At 34.9% G+C, this 17,991-nt stretch overlaps 1 protein-coding gene across 7 annotated transcripts in view; it reads left to right on the forward strand.

Moving 5' to 3' along the window:
- Window positions 1-17,272, forward strand: part of Ubr5 (ubiquitin protein ligase E3 component n-recognin 5) — a 133,193-nt gene extending 115,921 nt beyond the window's left edge. For all 7 annotated transcript variants that reach the window (XM_047528782.1, XM_047528800.1, XM_047528834.1 and 4 more), the window contains exons 48-59: window positions 688-931; window positions 2,291-2,402; window positions 3,017-3,161; window positions 4,394-4,524; window positions 6,057-6,117; window positions 8,019-8,194; window positions 8,640-8,724; window positions 10,271-10,426; window positions 10,812-10,925; window positions 11,930-12,074; window positions 13,291-13,376; window positions 16,643-17,272. In XM_047528782.1, coding sequence (XP_047384738.1) covers window positions 688-931; window positions 2,291-2,402; window positions 3,017-3,161; window positions 4,394-4,524; window positions 6,057-6,117; window positions 8,019-8,194; window positions 8,640-8,724; window positions 10,271-10,426; window positions 10,812-10,925; window positions 11,930-12,074; window positions 13,291-13,376; window positions 16,643-16,855 — 1,668 coding nt within the window. In that variant the 3' untranslated portion in view covers window positions 16,856-17,272. The remainder of the gene's footprint in view (window positions 1-687; window positions 932-2,290; window positions 2,403-3,016; window positions 3,162-4,393; window positions 4,525-6,056; window positions 6,118-8,018; window positions 8,195-8,639; window positions 8,725-10,270; window positions 10,427-10,811; window positions 10,926-11,929; window positions 12,075-13,290; window positions 13,377-16,642) is intronic.
- Window positions 17,273-17,991: the final 719 nt, after the last annotated feature.

The following is a 17,991-nucleotide window of genomic DNA, read 5'->3' on the forward strand; positions in this document are numbered from 1 at the left end:
GGGCCTGGCATGGCATGGTTGTACATGGCTATAATCCCAGTGATGCAGGAGGCTGAGGCAGGAATATCACAAGTTCATGCTAGCCTCACCAACTTAGCAAGACCCTTTCTCAAAATATGAAAAGAACTGGGAGTGTAGCTCAGTGATCCAACCCTTAATACCCTCCCCCACCAAAAAACTTAGGTATTCAGGATCAGTTATTTTTTTTGTGTGTATGAATGCAATATATTTTGCCTATTCTACAAAGTTGTTTTTTCTTAATGCTTAATACATTCTTTATGTATCTTTAGATGATATAGTTGTTAATGAATATGTATCTTTTTGGTAGAAGGTATGCATGTTTTTCCATTTGTCATTTTACTTGTTTTCTGTTATCAAGGAATTTTTTAAACATTTTTTATCCACTTGGAATTTATCCTGGTGTATCCCAAAATAGAACAAATTGTTTTCCAGTAGATTTTTAAAATAGGTCTTTGAAACAAAATGTTCAAATTGAATTAAATTCCATTGTCCTGATTTAATGCAGTGCATTCTTCTTTGCTTTAGAATGTGTAAGCTTTTGAGAACACAGTACTTGTAGTTTTTAAACTAGCAAGAAAAGGGTAAAATTCAGTTTTCAGATTTTACATAGAAAACTTCAAAGTGATTTCCATTGATGAATTTACTACTTTTGGCATATTTTAATAGGTTGATCGGGACCGAGATCTCCTCATTCAGCAGACTATGAGGCAGCTTAACAATCATTTTGGCCGAAGATGTGCAACTACTCCAATGGCTGTCCACAGAGTAAAAGTCACATTTAAGGACGAGCCAGGAGAGGGCAGTGGTGTAGCACGAAGTTTTTATACAGCCATCGCACAGGCATTTTTGTCAAATGAAAAATTGCCAAATCTAGATTGTATCCAAAATGCCAACAAAGGTACCCACACAAGTACGTACAGACAAGCATCATAAAAATTATTTCATTGTTCATCAAAATAGTGATATTATATAATAATGCATATATTTATGTCTTTAGTGAATTTTAATGTACATTTACAATTTCATATAATTTTATTCTAGGTTAAAGCTTAATCTTAATTAAACTACTTGAACTGACAACAACTTGCTCATTTACTGCTACATTTGCTAGATGTTTATGTTTGTACAGTTGTTACTGGTTTGGAGAGTTCAGAATGGGTGTGAAAAATATGGTGATATAAAGATTCAGTGAGCAAACAGCACTTGGTATTCCCTTTACCCCTGTGTTAATTGATATAGATTTTTGAGAAGAAAATGCAGTTTCCTAGATAGGCTATTCAAAGTATGATTTTCAAACTTGTTTTTAGTTCCCAGTGAGTTAAGGAGCTTGCAACCAAGTGTAAACTGACATCACAGCTCACTGTTTTAATTTAGAAAGGTTCTTCCCTCCCTCTCTCCCTCTCTCCTTTCTCTCTCAACCTAATTTTTAAGATTACAGTTAGCAAACTTACAAAATCTGTAAATTACAAAAGCTTTAGGAATTGATAACTGCTTATTCACATCAAGTATAGCAGAAAATTGTTAGCCTTGTAAGTGGACTGATAAAATAATCAAGGGAGACTAATTTATAAAAATTACCAAAAAAATTCTGAATTTTACCTAGGTTTTATCTGTTTATCACTAGGGTTTTATAAACCACCACCATGGAGACTGAGCTGTTGAAAGGACAAAGAATGAAAAAATGGGGAGAGTTCCCCAGCTTTTCATCATCTTTACCATTTGACTTTCTATAGTCTTACATAAAAATAGTTGAACAGATTTGAACATGAAAACCTGGACATCATAACATTTTAGAAATGCCCTTTTTTGTACTCTTAGGAAACCATACTCTAGCTTGGGGTTACAAATTTTAAAATAATAATAGCTAATGTTCTGGTGGCCTTATGCTTTAGCGCCAAAAAGTAAGAATAGAGAAAATATTTAAATTACTAATTATGTAAGAAATCTCAGGATTATTTATAGTGAGATTAACATAACCGTAGTTGCTATATTTTATTTCACAGCTTTGACATGACCAGGGGAAGGATACATTTCACAAATACTGAAATGAACTTCTTTGATGTACCAGGTGTATTCTGTACAATCACCTGCAACCCTCAAAACCAAAGGGAGAGTGGGAGAAAGGCTCTAGCAACACAGATAATTAAAAAGAAGATGGTGTTGAGCTGTCATGTCTTCTTGTGTTTGACTTATTTCTTTGCATTGATTGAAATTTAGTGTAGTCACATTTGCATTTGTTTAAGTAAGCTGTATTCACCTTTTCTCCTAGGTTTAATGCAGAGATTAAGGAACAGAGGAGAGAGAGACCGGGAAAGGGAAAGGGAACGGGAAATGAGAAGGAGTAGTGGCTTGCGAGCAGGTTCTCGGAGAGACCGGGATAGGTATGAAATTTTGTATCTTACTTTGAATGCCAGCATTTTGATGAATTGAATGTTGTCTTATAAAGGAAAGACTCTTAATTATGGACTATTTTTTTTAAGAAAATGAGCTTTAATATTTAATATTTGGACATAAGCATAAACATAGTAACTAAAAATGATCTAACCATTTATTGCTAAGAAAAAGTTCTGCTTTAAAAACCCAGATGCAATTGAAATTAATTTGTCCACCTGAGTTTCTAATTGTTGGACATTTTTACTGCCTTTAATCATTCTTTCTGTAGTTCCCTTAAAATCTTAATTGTGGCAAATTATGCTACTTAAATCCTTTGATTTTTATCTTGTTAGATGGATTGCATTTTACTCTGATACAAAATTTCCAGGAATTATGATTATAGATGATTTCTTGATTTCTGGTCTTTGCAGATCCTACCCCCTTAGAATCAAATTACACATTGCAAATTTATAGATTTTCAAGTGACAGAATGTAGATAATATTTATTTTCCAGCCTTCATGTATTTAGGTATCATTCCACCTTGGTACCACAACTGGAACAATAGTATGCTTTTTTTTTTAACTTGCTGTGTTGATAGTTTCAAACTTTCTTCTCTTACAGAGATTTTCGAAGACAACTTTCCATTGACACAAGGCCCTTCAGACCTGCCTCCGAAGGAAATCCTAGTGATGATCCTGATCCTTTGCCAGCACACCGGCAGGCACTTGGGGAGAGGCTTTATCCCCGTGTGCAAGCAATGCAACCAGTACGTAATGTGCACTTAGCTGACTCTTAACTGGTTGTGGCTTTTTTTGTTTTTGAATTGAAATGGCCATTTAAAAGAAAAATTGTCAACTACTGACCATCACATGATAGAAGACTAGCTTTGCAATATAAGTTTAGGAAATAAATGAAACAGTGTTTGCTGGAGGCTAACTATATATAGCCTGAATTTGCTTCCCCACCTATTCAGTGTTGGGACACTATCTCCATTCTACCTAGCAAGTTTCTTGGAGCTTAAGAATTAGCTGAGGGCAGATGTATGCCTCTAATCTCAGAAATTTGGGAGGCTGAGGCAAGATAATTGCAAGTTCAAGGACAGCCTCAGCTTCTTAGAGGGGCCCTCAGCAACTTAGCAAGACCCTGTCTCAAAATAAAAGATAAAAAGGGTTGGGGCTGTGGCTCAGTGGTTAAGCACCCCTGTGTTCAATCCCTAGTATCAAAAAAATAAAATTTAAGAAGACTAAGAATTAGCTATATATTTTTTTATTTGTATTCTTATTTGCACAAATTGTTACTTTTTGAAGCAGGCTTTATCTGTTAGTAAACTGCAGCTGAAGCACATTGTAATATTTTACTGCTGATAAATATTACAGGGAGATTTTATTTTCATGTTCTATCAGATTTCTTTCATATAATATGCAACCTATAAACTAGTTATGTTTTTTGTTTGACTTTTATGCATAATTATATGAACATATTTTATAGCAAAAGAATAATAAAACAGAGAAAGCCATTTATATTTCTTGCAGTAAGTCCTTAGCTTTTAACATAAGCATCCTTTCCTTCCCACAGTACTTTTCTCCTTATCTCTTTTTTCCTACCCTACATGAAAAAGATGTTTTTGGCTCTCTGATGAAGAAAAAATAATGGAAATTGAGTGTATGTATTCATGGAATTTAAAAACCTAAAAAGATTTATTCATACAAATACTATAACAAGCCCAAATAAGACTGTGCTAGTGCATGCACTATCCATTCCCAGTCAAAATTATCTATAATTAAGCTTCCAGTTTCATAAAAAAATCTTACTAGGTCAGAAGAGATTTTTGTGTTTATTCAAGTTTCTTGCATTTCTCCTCCTTTCTCTTGTTTTTCTTTAAAACACACACACAAGTTTTCTTTTTTTGGGGGGCAGTACTGGATTTTTTTCCCTCCTTGATTGTAGATTTTGACAAGCAGTTTTAGTAGGCAAGTAACATTTGTTTATCATTTATAGGCATTTGCAAGTAAAATTACTGGCATGCTGTTGGAATTATCCCCAGCTCAGCTGCTTCTCCTTCTAGCAAGTGAAGATTCTCTGAGAGCAAGAGTAGATGAGGCCATGGAACTCATTATTGCACATGGACGGTAATGTGTACAACTGGGAAGGCATTTCAGTTTAAACATCAGCTGTTTTATTTTCAGTATGTGTGTGCCACCATATCCTAAACTTCATACCATAAAGTATAATACTTTAATAATTTTTATAAAGTGGTGGCTTAGAATCCATAGAGAGCTGAATTTTTCATGTTTTAGAATGGTAGTGTTTTATTAGTCACTTTGGTTCTAAAGGTTTTCTATATACTTGATGTTTAGGAATTGCTTCCAAGAAGTACATCTCAAATTCTGCACCAGAATACCCCTTGTGGCAAGAGGTCATATTATACTCAAAGAATCTTGGAGTATAGCAACTAACTTCTTGCCATAAGTATGAAATTTATTTTAGTCCCCTGATTCACCTTAGAAATTCATGCAGGTTTTGCTTTCTAGTCTACATTTGTTTGCTTTAATATGAAATCTAAAAGTATTTATCAGTTAAATTAACTAATCTCTCTTTTCCTGAGATGACGAAAGTGATAGTAGGAACATGTACCATATTTATTCTGTGGCTTCTATCCGGGGCCTAATAGTTTGAAGCTTTGAAGACTTGATTATTTATTTGTTTACTTTTTGGTACCAGGGATTGGATTCTGGGGCACTCAACCACTGAACCACATCCCCAGCCCTGTTTTGAAGACTTGATTATTTTATACGAAAAAATCTCTGTGCTGCTGGGGATTGAACCCCAGGTCTCATGCCTACTAGGCAAACAAGTCTACCATTGAGCTACAAGCCCCAGCTCTTGAAAAAATTTTGTTATTTCTTCATAATCATGGTTTTGAAAGAGGAATGAGATTAGATATAGTTTTACAGGCGTATAGGCAATTAGGCTGAGCACTGAACTGAAACAGCCACTTGCAAAGCTTTTGAATAGTCCAGGCCAAAGACTGTTGGTAGAATCTGTTTATTTGTTGTTACTACTCCTTTGCATCTCTGGACTATTATGTATTGTTTCTTTATTCCTTTGCCTTGTCTCCAGAACTGTCAACACATTGTTATAGCTTAACCATTTCAGAAAAAGTTCAGAAGAATGTTCATTTTTGGTTTAAAAAATTTATATCTATGTGTATGTATATTATATTTATACACATATAAATGTTGCTAAATTAGTATTTTTTATTAAGTGAAACTGACAATATGCTTTCACTAGGCTTTATGGAGCAAACAATGTATTTATTAGTAGTATTGTAGAATTATTAAATATGCTGTGGAACTTGAGTCCTTATTTATGATTGCTTCCTAAACTTGCTTTTGCATTTCTACAATGTTTGCTCTGAGCTTGAATTCCAGCTACCTTCATTAGCCCCTTGTCTTGACTCATACATGTAGCCTCAAGTAGGTTTTTAAAATACATATTATTGATTTCTCTGTTTCTCAGAACTGCATTAGAACAAGTAGGTGTCCTGGATATTTGTTAACTTCAAAACTTAAATTCATCGATGAATTTTTGGAAATCTATTATGTGTTCTCCTTAAATGTTTTAGTTGTCTAGAATGTGAAAGGTTTTTGTTTATTTTTAGGGAAAATGGAGCCGATAGTATTCTGGATCTTGGATTATTAGACTCCTCAGAAAAGGTACAGGTAAGAGATGTATTCTTCATATGCTACTAATAGATGTTTGAATTTAAATTATAAGGAAATTCAGATTGGGAGAAAAGTAAGATGTAGGAAGGAACCTTTTTCATAAGTAAAGTACATAAAATAGAGAAGTTTTATGATTGTTATATATGTATGAAATATAATGAACTAAACAGCAGAGAAGGAGAGAGGCAGAATAGAATCTCAGTACTCATTCCCCAAGACCCCAAAGGTGAGGAATACATGTGATACCATAGTAAGGGAGGCTCTTTAGGACATGTTATATTTCATTGCATGTATTTTATTCTTAAGCTACTAGAGAACTTACAGTGCCAACCAGAGGGAACAAACCCATTATAATCAATCAATCCATCTGTGTGTGTCTGTGTGTATATGTACAGTAAAGCTGATCCTATTACCTCATTTACCTGGAAACAGACTTTGAGACTGAAGTGTAAACCACTGCCCAGCTTTCAAACTATACCAAGTGGTGCATATGCAGGATATGCCCAAACACTTTAGTAAAGACTGAAAACTTGTCATTGAAACCCTTGTACTACTTAACTATACCCCTTCACTGACCAGCCAGTCTTCCATATCATTTTAATACAACCCATTTTCACAGTTTGATATTTGAAATACCCAGCCTACAGATATTCAAAAGCTTTAAGATACTCAGCATATAAATAACCAGGAAAGACTGGCCACTTTCCCCAGGAAAGGAACTGATAGATGGCATCTGTGAGGTGATCCCCTTGTTGGAATTATCAAAAACTTTATCTCATGTTGTATAAGATAATGAATGAAAAGATACAGGAAATAAAAAGTTTAAAAGAACCAAATAAATTTTTACAATCAAAGTATAATACCTGAAACAAATTATGTTATTAAGGTATTCAAAAGTAGAATGAATGTAATAGAGTAAGCTTGAAGATAGATGGAAGCTATTGCTTCTGAATAACAGAGAAAAAAGATTTAAAACAAAGAATAGTTTCAGGGCTTTTTGAACAATATCAAAAGATCTAACATTCATGTCTTTGGAGTACTCAGAGAAAGAGGAGAAAGAAATTGCTTTAGAAAAAATATTTGAAGATAATGGCTGAGAATAATTTTGGTATAAAGCAAAGGTTTATGGATTTGAGAAGGTTAGTGAGCTTCAAACAGATAAACAAAAAGAAAACTATGTACAGACACATCATAATTTACTGTGATTAAAACAAAGATATATTCTTTAAAGCAACCAAAGAATGGTGTCTGAGGTATAGGGAAAAAGTGACTTAAAAGACAGTAGATTTCTCACTGGAAACTACAGAGGCCAAAAGAGTGCCAAAAGAATTTTCAATCCAGAATTTTGTATCTAGTGAAAATATCTTCAGGTAAAAGAAGCTAACCTGAGTTTCATTAAGTTACTTTTATGTAAATAACAGATGTTAAAGACTTAATATACATAATGTTTATGTACCACAGTTCTGAAAAAATGAATTTTTGCCTTTAATATTGTTACACACATTTAAATATGACTGTTGGTCTGCCTTCCTGATTTGACTTTGAATGATTTCAGAGAACCAGTTCATACATTTCTTTTTCTTTTTTCTCTTTTGTGGTATTTGGAATTGACCCCAAGGCCTCATACTTGCTGGGCAAGTGCTGTACCATTGATCTACATCCCCAAACCTCTTTTTGGGGGGAGGGGGACAGGATTGAACCCCCAGGGGTGCTCAGCCACTAAGCCACCAGTCCTTTTTATTTTTGAGATTTGGTCTCACTAAGTTGCTGAAGCTGGCCTGGAACTCTGGATCCTCCTGCCTCAACCTCCTGAGGTGCTGGTGTTACAGCCATGCATCAATACATTTCATTTTTTAAAAATGAATCTTGGGGCTTAATCTGTGGCATTCTGTTATTAGGAAAACCGAAAGCGTCACGGCTCTAGTCGAAGTGTAGTAGATATGGACTTAGATGATACAGATGATGGTGATGACAATGCCCCTTTGTTTTACCAACCTGGAAAAAGAGGATTTTATACTCCAAGGCCTGGCAAAAACACAGAAGCAAGGTTGAATTGTTTCAGGAACATTGGCAGGTAAAATAGCTCTCATCTTATTAAATTTGGGGGAGAGGAAAGGGTGCTGGGGATTGAACCCAGGGCCTGTGGATGCTAAATATGCTTTCCACCACTGAGCTACATTCCCAGCCTCTTAAGTTCTTTTAAAAACTACAGTTTAATGAGATTTTCTAAAATATTAATGTGTGTCAGTTCCCCACTCCTCCAGTGGGGCTGACCTCTGTCAAACACAAGATCCTCCTGCCTATTGTTCATAATAACCAGGGTTATAAGTGTGTGCCACTGGGTCTATTTATAATATATTAGTTTTAAAACTGGGCTTATGTTCTATTGCATTGTGGATAGAAATAAAGATATAGAAAATTTCTCAATTATATGAACACTTGTATATATATGTGTGCAGTTATGTATTCTAAATATACTTTTAAATTTAAATCTTATATTTTTCTGTTTTTCTTTTTAGGATTCTTGGACTATGTCTGTTGCAGAATGAACTGTGTCCCATCACATTGAATAGACACGTAATTAAAGTATTACTTGGTAGAAAAGTAAGTAATTTTGATGAACCATAACTATTTTTACAAAGGTTCTTTTTATAAAATGCTAGCATACTTTGTAACATTCACTTACTATTAATTCTAAAGCATTTACTGTCATTATAAATAGTATTCAAATATATGATGACATAGGTAAAGTCTTTATACATGGAGGAGATGGCATAGTAGAGTGAAGGTAGCTTTGGGTCTGACGGACCCTGGATCCTGTTGCAGATAAATCACCTGACACTTCTGGCATATTTACTTATAAAGTGGCAAAGAAACAGCACCATGACTAGCAAACAGTAGTACACAGTAAGTTTTATCCAGTATAATTAGCTGTCGCAGGTATAGTGGAGGATGATGGTATTGAAAGAGCATTCCAATTTCAAAAATATATGTAAGATTCACATGGGAGGTGGTGCAAAAGAATATAAGGAAACAGTACAACATGCTTATTATTTATTTCCAGGTGATAGAATTAGCCAGTTTTGTGTTTTGATAGTTTGACAGCCTGTATATTTCTTTGTGATGGAGGGAGGGAGAGAGAGGGGAAACCCTTTAAAATTGATGTATAATGCTAATTATGAAGCTTTTGACTTAAAAAACTTGTTTATGTGTACATGTAATCCTCCCTGCCCCCCCGCCCCCACTTTTTTTTTTTTTTTTTTGTGGTGCTGGGGATTGAACCCATGGCCTTATGCTTGCAAGACCAGCACTCTACCAACTGAGCTACATCCCCAGCCCCACAATCCCCCCCTTTTTAATTGGGCCCCATCAAGTTCTTAGTGTTCTAACTAAAATGTGATGCACAGAACTAGACTCAAAGCTCAGCAGGTTAATATGTTGAATTTTTAATAATGTGTAGTGAACAGCTCATAAATTCAAGTTTAACTCAGCAAGCAATTTGACCTTGTACAAGTTACTGAATTTCTTTGAGCATCCGATTGTCAACTGGATTTGATAATCTGTATGTTTCTTATCAAGAACAAACATTTAGTTATATATAAGTTTGTATATTTAGTTCAGAACCAGTTGCTGTACAAAATCAGTATTCAGTGAATAGTGCTGGCTGTTTATTTTTCTTTGTGGTATTGGGGATGGAACCCAGGGCTTTGTACATCCTAGGCAAGCACTCTAGCACTGAGCTATATTCCCAGCCCTTTCTTAAAATTTTGAAACAGGGTCTTGCTAAGTTGCCCAGGCAGGTCTTGAACTTTTACAGTCCTCCTGCCTAAGACTCCTGAGTAGCTAGGATTATGGCATGTGATATGGTACCCAACTAGTGGTAGCTTTTTAAATCAAATTTTTAAAACTTCATCACCTCTCCTTTTATACTATTGACACCCCCCCCAACACTTTTTATACTTTGAAAATGAAATGTATTGTCAGAGCCAAAGACATACTGAATTTTACCTCTTCAAAGTAGTTTTCGTATATTTAGTGGAAAATTCTTTACAGTATATCTTCAAATTATTAACTTTATCACAGGTAATAATTTACTAATAGATTAAGATGTTTCTTTCATAATTTGAGTTTCATATGATTACTTTCTTAGGTCAATTGGCATGATTTTGCCTTTTTTGATCCTGTAATGTATGAAAGTTTGCGGCAACTAATCCTCGCTTCTCAGAGTTCAGATGCTGATGCTGTTTTCTCAGCAATGGATTTGGCATTTGCAATTGACCTGTGTAAAGAAGAAGGTGGAGGACAGGTAAAGCATATTTAGTGTTCTGATTCTGGCAAGATAACTGGGTTAATCTGTTGTGCTTCCTATAGAATCAGTTTAGAAACAGAGAGATAAGTGCACACACTGAGAAAGAAGTGAACGTAGCTGGAGATGAACACACAGAGAGATGGTTTAGGAGTTACAGATACAGGCTAAGATGTAAAAGGGGATTTTTGTACTTACTTAGGCCTTAAATGTTTGCAAAACTTAAATATTTGTTGGATAAAGATTTAAAAATCTTTGTCAAAAGATTTTTAAATTCTAGGAAATTTTGACAAATTTTAGATTTAAAAATTCTAGGAAATAAAGATTTTGTGAACTTACTAAGGTTACTTTGATAAAATTGTCCTCATTGTTGAATTTTTAACAGGTTGAACTCATTCCTAATGGTGTGAACATACCAGTGACTCCCCAGAATGTGTATGAGTATGTACGGAAATATGCAGAACACAGAATGTTGGTAGTTGCAGAACAGCCATTACATGTAAGTGTTTTCTGCATTAAGTCATATCATGAGGCTATTTTTGTCTCATCAAAGCTTGGAAAGTGTGCTTGTGGGGCTGAAATGTAATTCTTTTAGGGTCCTATCATGCTTTGGGTGATCTGCAAGGATTATTAGGACTCAGGCAGTTGTACTTATTAGCAGAAGAACCCATGGCAAGATTAGGGAAAAGGATCATCCATTAGGAAGAATCTGGAGGAATCCAGATGCAGGCTTCCAAAGCGCTCTGCATGGGCTGTCACACCACAGCTCTTCCTCAGCACTGAAGCGCACCAATGTGTTGTGTAGTGTGTCTGCTTTAGGAAGGCTACCTAGGGAAAAGCATGTGTTAAATCACATTGTTTGCAGAAATAGTCTACAGAAACTCTTACAGCAGGGGTTCATTGTCTGAAGTAACAGAGGGGACACCTTAAAATCCAGGTTCTTTGATAACAGCCAAGCCCGACAGGCCCTTCTAAAAAGCAACATCAGGCCTCCTTGGTAACTCTTTCCATTTCCAGGGTAAATGTTTGTATAAATTTATTACTGATAGCGTCACATATTTCTGATCTCTAGAGTCATATTGTCAGAGTTCAGGTTAAGTCATGACTTCACTACCCTCTAGATTTTTGGTTTGAATATGTTGGTCATTATCATCTAGGATGCTGACAGGAGATAGCCCTTTTGACAAATTGAAGCTATTCTTACTTAATGACTAACTTGTTTGTTATTAACATAATTTAAAAAATAATTTCAGTTAGTGTCTAAAAATACTACATATTTTTAAATCTATGACCTATTCACTTGTCTTTCCTCCCGTTTCTCTCTTTTGAATCTGTAAATAAATTAAAATAAAACTGTTTTTTTCTTTTTGGTTTAAAATAGAAAGTGACATTCTTATAGAGGACTGTGAAAATTAGGTGTTGGGCTTTTTAACAGTTCAAACATGGCTATGTGGAAAATAAAGTACTTATTATAACCAAAGGATAATTTTTAAAATCCTCTAGGCGATGAGGAAAGGTCTACTAGACGTGCTTCCAAAAAACTCATTAGAAGATTTAACAGCAGAAGATTTTAGGCTTTTGGTAAATGGTTGTGGTGAAGTTAACGTGCAAATGCTGATTAGTTTCACCTCTTTCAATGATGAATCAGGTAGGAATTTCTGTAAATGTTTACTTAAGGAATAAACTATATAGAGTGTCTGGATTTTAGGCCTATTTGCAGGGTCTGGGAAATACCCCATATCACCCATTATTTTTAATGGTGATTACATTAAATAACATTTTGGTGGCTTAGCATTAGGTTATTTTGAATTCTTCTGTTAATTAACTGTTTCAGGTTTTTTAAGTAAATTGTGGTTTAGAAGAATGCAAGTAAAAATTCTTTGTGGTCAGCAGAGGATTTTGTGTATACTAATCTAGGTGATCATTCTTTTGGCCCTTCCTGATTCATGTGTCTTCAGCTCAAAAAAGTTTGCATGATATTTGCTTGGTAGAGCTGGACCCAAGTCACACTCACAAAGACATGACCACACACAAACACATGGAGAATCTAGAATAAAGAGAAGTGTAGTGATAATTTTTCTAGAGTAAACTTTATCTCCAGTGTTTGATTTGTTCTGTAATTCATTTTCTGAATTTTGAGACTAATCCTGAGTTGTGTTGTTTTTAAATGTGAGATTTTTTTCCCCATATTTTTTATTGGTGCATTATACTTATACCTGATAGTGGGACTTGTTACATAGTTGAGTTTTTGATTGCAACTATACAATAAAATACTAAAGCTCCAAGAAGTTTGCTATGAAAGACTGATACCTATAGTCCCAAGATTATTACACACATAAAATTACCAATTTTTTCCCTTTTATTTTTCTGTTTTGCAAACAGCTTTAGCCAAATGATAAAAAGCTTAAATTTGAATACATGTTTTTCCTTCATGCCTGGCAATACATAGGTTGTTCAATGATTGTTTTGGTATTTTTCAGTGTAGTTTTCAATACATTAAGAATTTGTCTCATGTATAAACCAAAAATTAGGAGAGAAATAAAATTTCTAAAGAAACTGCCCAAGGCTGAGATCAGCACCATGGGCATCATTGGAAGCTTTTTAGAAATGTAGAATCTCTGTGTCTCCTCCACCCCATGCCCCAACTCAGTGAATGAGAATCTGCTTTTTTTTTAGAAGATCCTATGTCATTTATAATCCCTTTCATTTGAGAAGCATTGGTTTAAGGGACATGAGAAGAATCATGATTTACAGAGGGGTTTTAAAGTCATGGGATGATTACTTTTGAGGATGGTGGTTCATTTTTCTTATAAGAAATTTATAGTACTGATATAGTGTGTTGAATTTATATTCTTCATTCATAGGAGAAAATGCTGAGAAGCTATTGCAGTTCAAACGTTGGTTCTGGTCAATAGTAGAGAAAATGAGCATGACAGAACGACAAGACCTCGTAAGTTAAAAGCTTCACAAAATTTGTAGAAGGAAATGTAGTGGTTTGTTGTTACTGCTTTTTTGTTTGTTTGTTTTCTTTTATGGGGGGCAGGTGGGATGGGTTCTGGGGATTGAACCCAGGGCCTCAGACATGTTAAGTTTGTACTTTCTACTGTGGAACTATACATCTTTCCCCAAATTTTAAAATACTGTTTGAAATGTCTGGTCATTTTAATTTTGGGTAGGGTGGAGACATTATAGGTGGTCATAAATAAAAGGCAGTTTTTATTTTTCTCCTAAATTTCCAAAGGCATGTTATCTGTTAATCTTGCTCTCCTTGTCACAAAAGATAATACAGCTTATTGCGATAAGGTTACCCCCCGACACCTCCCATTTACAATAACCACCCTTAACCATGAGGAATGTGTTCCAAAACCCTCAATAGATGGCTGAAATGAAGGATAGTACCAAACCCCACAATTCAATGCCTTTTCCCATCTTAACTAAATAATTAATCACACACTGTGCTGTAATATTTATAGTTTAAGGAGTCATCAACAAAACAAGCATGGATTTCACCTTAGTCACCTCAGCAACATTTGATTTTCTTAAGTTGAGCAGTTTTGCCTGTTTGCTTAAAGGAAGCACTTTATAGCTTCTCTTTGGCATGTATGAATTGCTAGCACCACTATTCTTCCACTCTGAGGCCATTAAATAAGAGTTATTTGAACATAAGCATTGTGGCAATCAGTCCAGTAACTGAGATGGCTACTAAGTTTCTCAGGGAGTAGTGTATACGGTATGGATAATGTTGGACAAAGGGATGACTGACTTCCTCACTGGGATAGTGGCATCCAATTTAGAGTTTTTGAATTGCCTTTTCCTTAAGTTTTCCATTTAATATTTTTGAACCACAGTTGGCCACAGGTAACTGCAGTCATGAGAAGAAAAAACAGACAAGGGAGAACGATTATGTAGTGCTTTTATATGCTATTCTTGTGTGTGTACATCCTTAATCTTTTTCCTCCTCTTCTTTATATATTTATTTACTTATTTTTGTGGTACTATGGATTAAACTCAGGTACTTTCACTGAGCTATATCTCCAGTTCTTTTGAGATGGGGTCTTGTTGCCCAGGCTGGCCTTGGAACTTGAGATGCTTCTGCTTCAGGCTTCCAAGTCCTGGCATATGTGTTCTACCATGCCCAGCTAAGTCTATTATTTCAGTCCTACTTTTAGCACAAAGCCCCAAGCAACTTAGAATTATAAATTAGACAACAAACACTTTTAGTGGAAAGTCTACAATCTATAGCTAGCCTTGAGCATACTCATAACCAGATCGGATTGCTCATTATCATTAATCTTAAAGATAGTCTGTTCCAGACTTTCTTGTAGAAGTTAAGGCATTCCTTACCTAGAAAACCCCAGAGATCCTTACTATTCATTCCTCAGGGTTCCGTGGAACATTTGCCCTGTCTAATCAGCCTTAACTCAGCTATCTAAACCAAACCACTCGATGTTTAAAAATGATCATTTGTAAGTGTATCTGTCATTTTATTTGAAAGAGGCAGAATAATTACTTGTATGGGAAAGCACAAAAACCTAATATTCCTAATTACCTTCAGTTTAGTCAGGAGCTGCTTTTAGCTCTCCTGCATCTTTATATGACTTCAGGAGCCTTGCAGTAGTTTTCTACCTCGAGACAGGTTGTTCAGTGATCCCAGCTGCTACCTGGTTTTGTTTTTGCCTTAGCCTTCCTGGTAATTTGACTTAGGTTGTTCTTCAGCTAGGTTCAAGTTTATTGGTCAATATTTAACTTTTTCAGTCTTGTGGCTCCTAAACTCTAAACCAGTGTCTTAATCTCTGTTTCTGTGGTTTCAGGATCACCTGAATAGCTTATTTGGACTCTACTATTTGTAGTCAGTCTTTAAATTCAGGGTACCTTGTTTCTCTAACAATTCTTTAAGACATACCAAAACCAAAAGTGATTGACCATCTGTTATGAATTCTGACTTATATCTTATTTTAACCTATTCCACAGTTTAAATTTCTAACAGTTTTAAGCCAGTACATGCTCAGTCCAGTTAGCCAACTTAAATCTTATTCCAGTTTTTGCCTTTTAATGCAAGAAAATTGCACTACTCATTCTTAGAATACAAGAAAATCTCCTTCACTGAGGGCCTCAAAATTTCTTATCAACAGCTTTAATTTGCGGGCTTCACTTTTTAAATGCTTAGCAAAAAATAATTCTAGATTTTAAGCAACATATACTCTACTCCCTTTACCCTTTTTTTGGAAATTATCCTTCACATACATACATTTTTATCCTGGTATGTCTAAGGGGAAGAGCTTGAAGCACCTAAGATTTAATAGGACTTTCCCAAACAGGTCTTCCATGAATTATAGTTAGTCCTATAATGCCATGGTTATTGGGGAAGAATTATGTAGTTTATTTTCTCTTACAGTGTAGTTCTGAGAAGTCTGCCAATATTTCTGTTCTTATTTCCTGAAAGTCCAGTGATATAGTCATTCACCTTGGTTGACCACATTTACTCTTGGAAAACCACTACATTAATCTGTAAAATAATAAGTGGATTGGACCAGCTTTATATAGAGGCTTTATCTAGTTCTTTTATAGTTCTTTGAAGATTTTGTAGGCCCCTAGTGCTTAGGAGAGGTCTTTGTTTTACTGTCCCCTTCTATAATTCTAGATGGTTTCTCATACAAATAAACTGTGCTTCAGAAAGTAAAAAATTAGGTTTATGAGTCACTCTGGCAAATTGGATGTACTGCACTGTTTAGGTGTGTGTGGTAATGACAGTAGATTAAAAAAATATATTTTTTCCTTAAGAGATCAAAATGCTCTACCAAAGACTAGTACATATGTTATGTATAGAAGGGTGAATTAGTGAGCCACAGAAAAGGCCCTTAGAGACCATTTTACTCAATATCTTCATGTTATATATGAGAAAACTGAAGCCCTGAGACAGAAAATTACTACTACTACTAGTACTACTACTACTACTTCTTTTTTTTTTTTTTTAATATACTTTTTTCTCTTTTAATCTTGAACCTACTACTTCTCTCTGTTTTTGGGCCGGGGGCAGGCAGGGGGGTGCTTATTGAGGTAAGATTGACTCCTTCCTTTTTATACAACAAAATAAAGCCCATTTTAAAATAATGCCCCTTTAGTTTTTAACCTAGGAATGGGGCTCTGAGGTTGCTAGAATTAAGGTTTGAATGTTAACCCATAAAAGTCAAAATTAATTATCATCTTCTTGTTTAGGTGTACTTTTGGACATCAAGCCCATCATTGCCAGCCAGTGAAGAAGGATTTCAGCCTATGCCCTCAATCACAATAAGACCACCAGATGACCAACATCTTCCTACTGCAAATACTTGCATTTCTCGACTTTATGTCCCACTCTATTCCTCTAAACAGATTCTCAAACAGAAATTACTACTCGCCATTAAGACCAAGAATTTTGGTTTTGTGTAGAGTATAAAAAGTGTGTATTGCTGTGTAATATTACTAGCTAATTTTGTAGATTTTTTCCATTTGTCTATAAAAATTTATGGAAGTTAATGCTGTCATACCCCCCTGGTGGTTCCTTAAAGAGACTAAATGCAGACATTCCTTGCTGAGTTTGTAGCTTAAGAGGCCTGAGGAGCACTAGCAACATTTGGCCATAATGGTTTGCTAGTCAACAACTTCTGGGTCTAACCCCAGCCAAAGATGACAGCAGAACAACATAATTTACACTGTGATTTATCTTTTTGCTGAGGGGGAAAAATGTAAAATGTTCTGAAAATTCACTGCTGCCTTTGTGGAAAGTGTTTCAGCAAAGGTTCTTGTATAGAGGGAATAGGGAATTTCAAAATAAAAAATTAAGTATGTTCTGTGTTTTCATTTTAACTTTTTTATGGTGTTTAATTTGTGGTTGGCTGCAATTGTGTATCATGTATATGGAACTTGTAAAAAGTTCTTGACATTCAGATCTTCAAGATGAAATCACTTTTACCGATTTTAAAAAAAGCCACTTTTATTGCGGTTTATTTCAGCTGCATTGAGCTCTAGGATATTAAATGATATCACTAATATTTTGCATGTAATTTGTTCATTTGAGTGAGGGCACTTTTTTTGTACATATGATGGGGCCAATGCACAGTACTTTATCACAATCACCTATTTTTTCTTTGTATTCCTATTTCAATGCAGTCAGTCAGGAGGTTACTTACTGCACTTCAGTTCTAACTAGACATTTGTACTAAGGTATTTCAGTTATGTAAACTCAGCCTGGGCACTTTCTGATAACTGTAAAATGTTTTATAAGATCATGATTATTGAAAATACATTTTGGAAAATTTTAAATGTTCGTGAGCAGCTTAACTACTTTTGTATCTAGCCTTTTTTAAGTATCTTGTTACATTTACTTTTTTAAATAAATTATAGAAGAAATGTCAAGTAACATTGAAGGAACAATAGTTTTTATTTATATAGTTGTACATTTTTAAACTAAGGGCAATACACTGATATGGTTATGAGCATAAAATTTTTGAGTTAAAGAACTGAAAGTTTATATACACATGGACTATAAGAAAGAGTAGAAAATCAATCCACATTTTACAGTTAGC

Source organism: Sciurus carolinensis, chromosome 1 (assembly GCF_902686445.1).
Source record: "Sciurus carolinensis chromosome 1, mSciCar1.2, whole genome shotgun sequence".
NCBI lineage: Eukaryota > Metazoa > Chordata > Mammalia > Rodentia > Sciuridae > Sciurus > Sciurus carolinensis.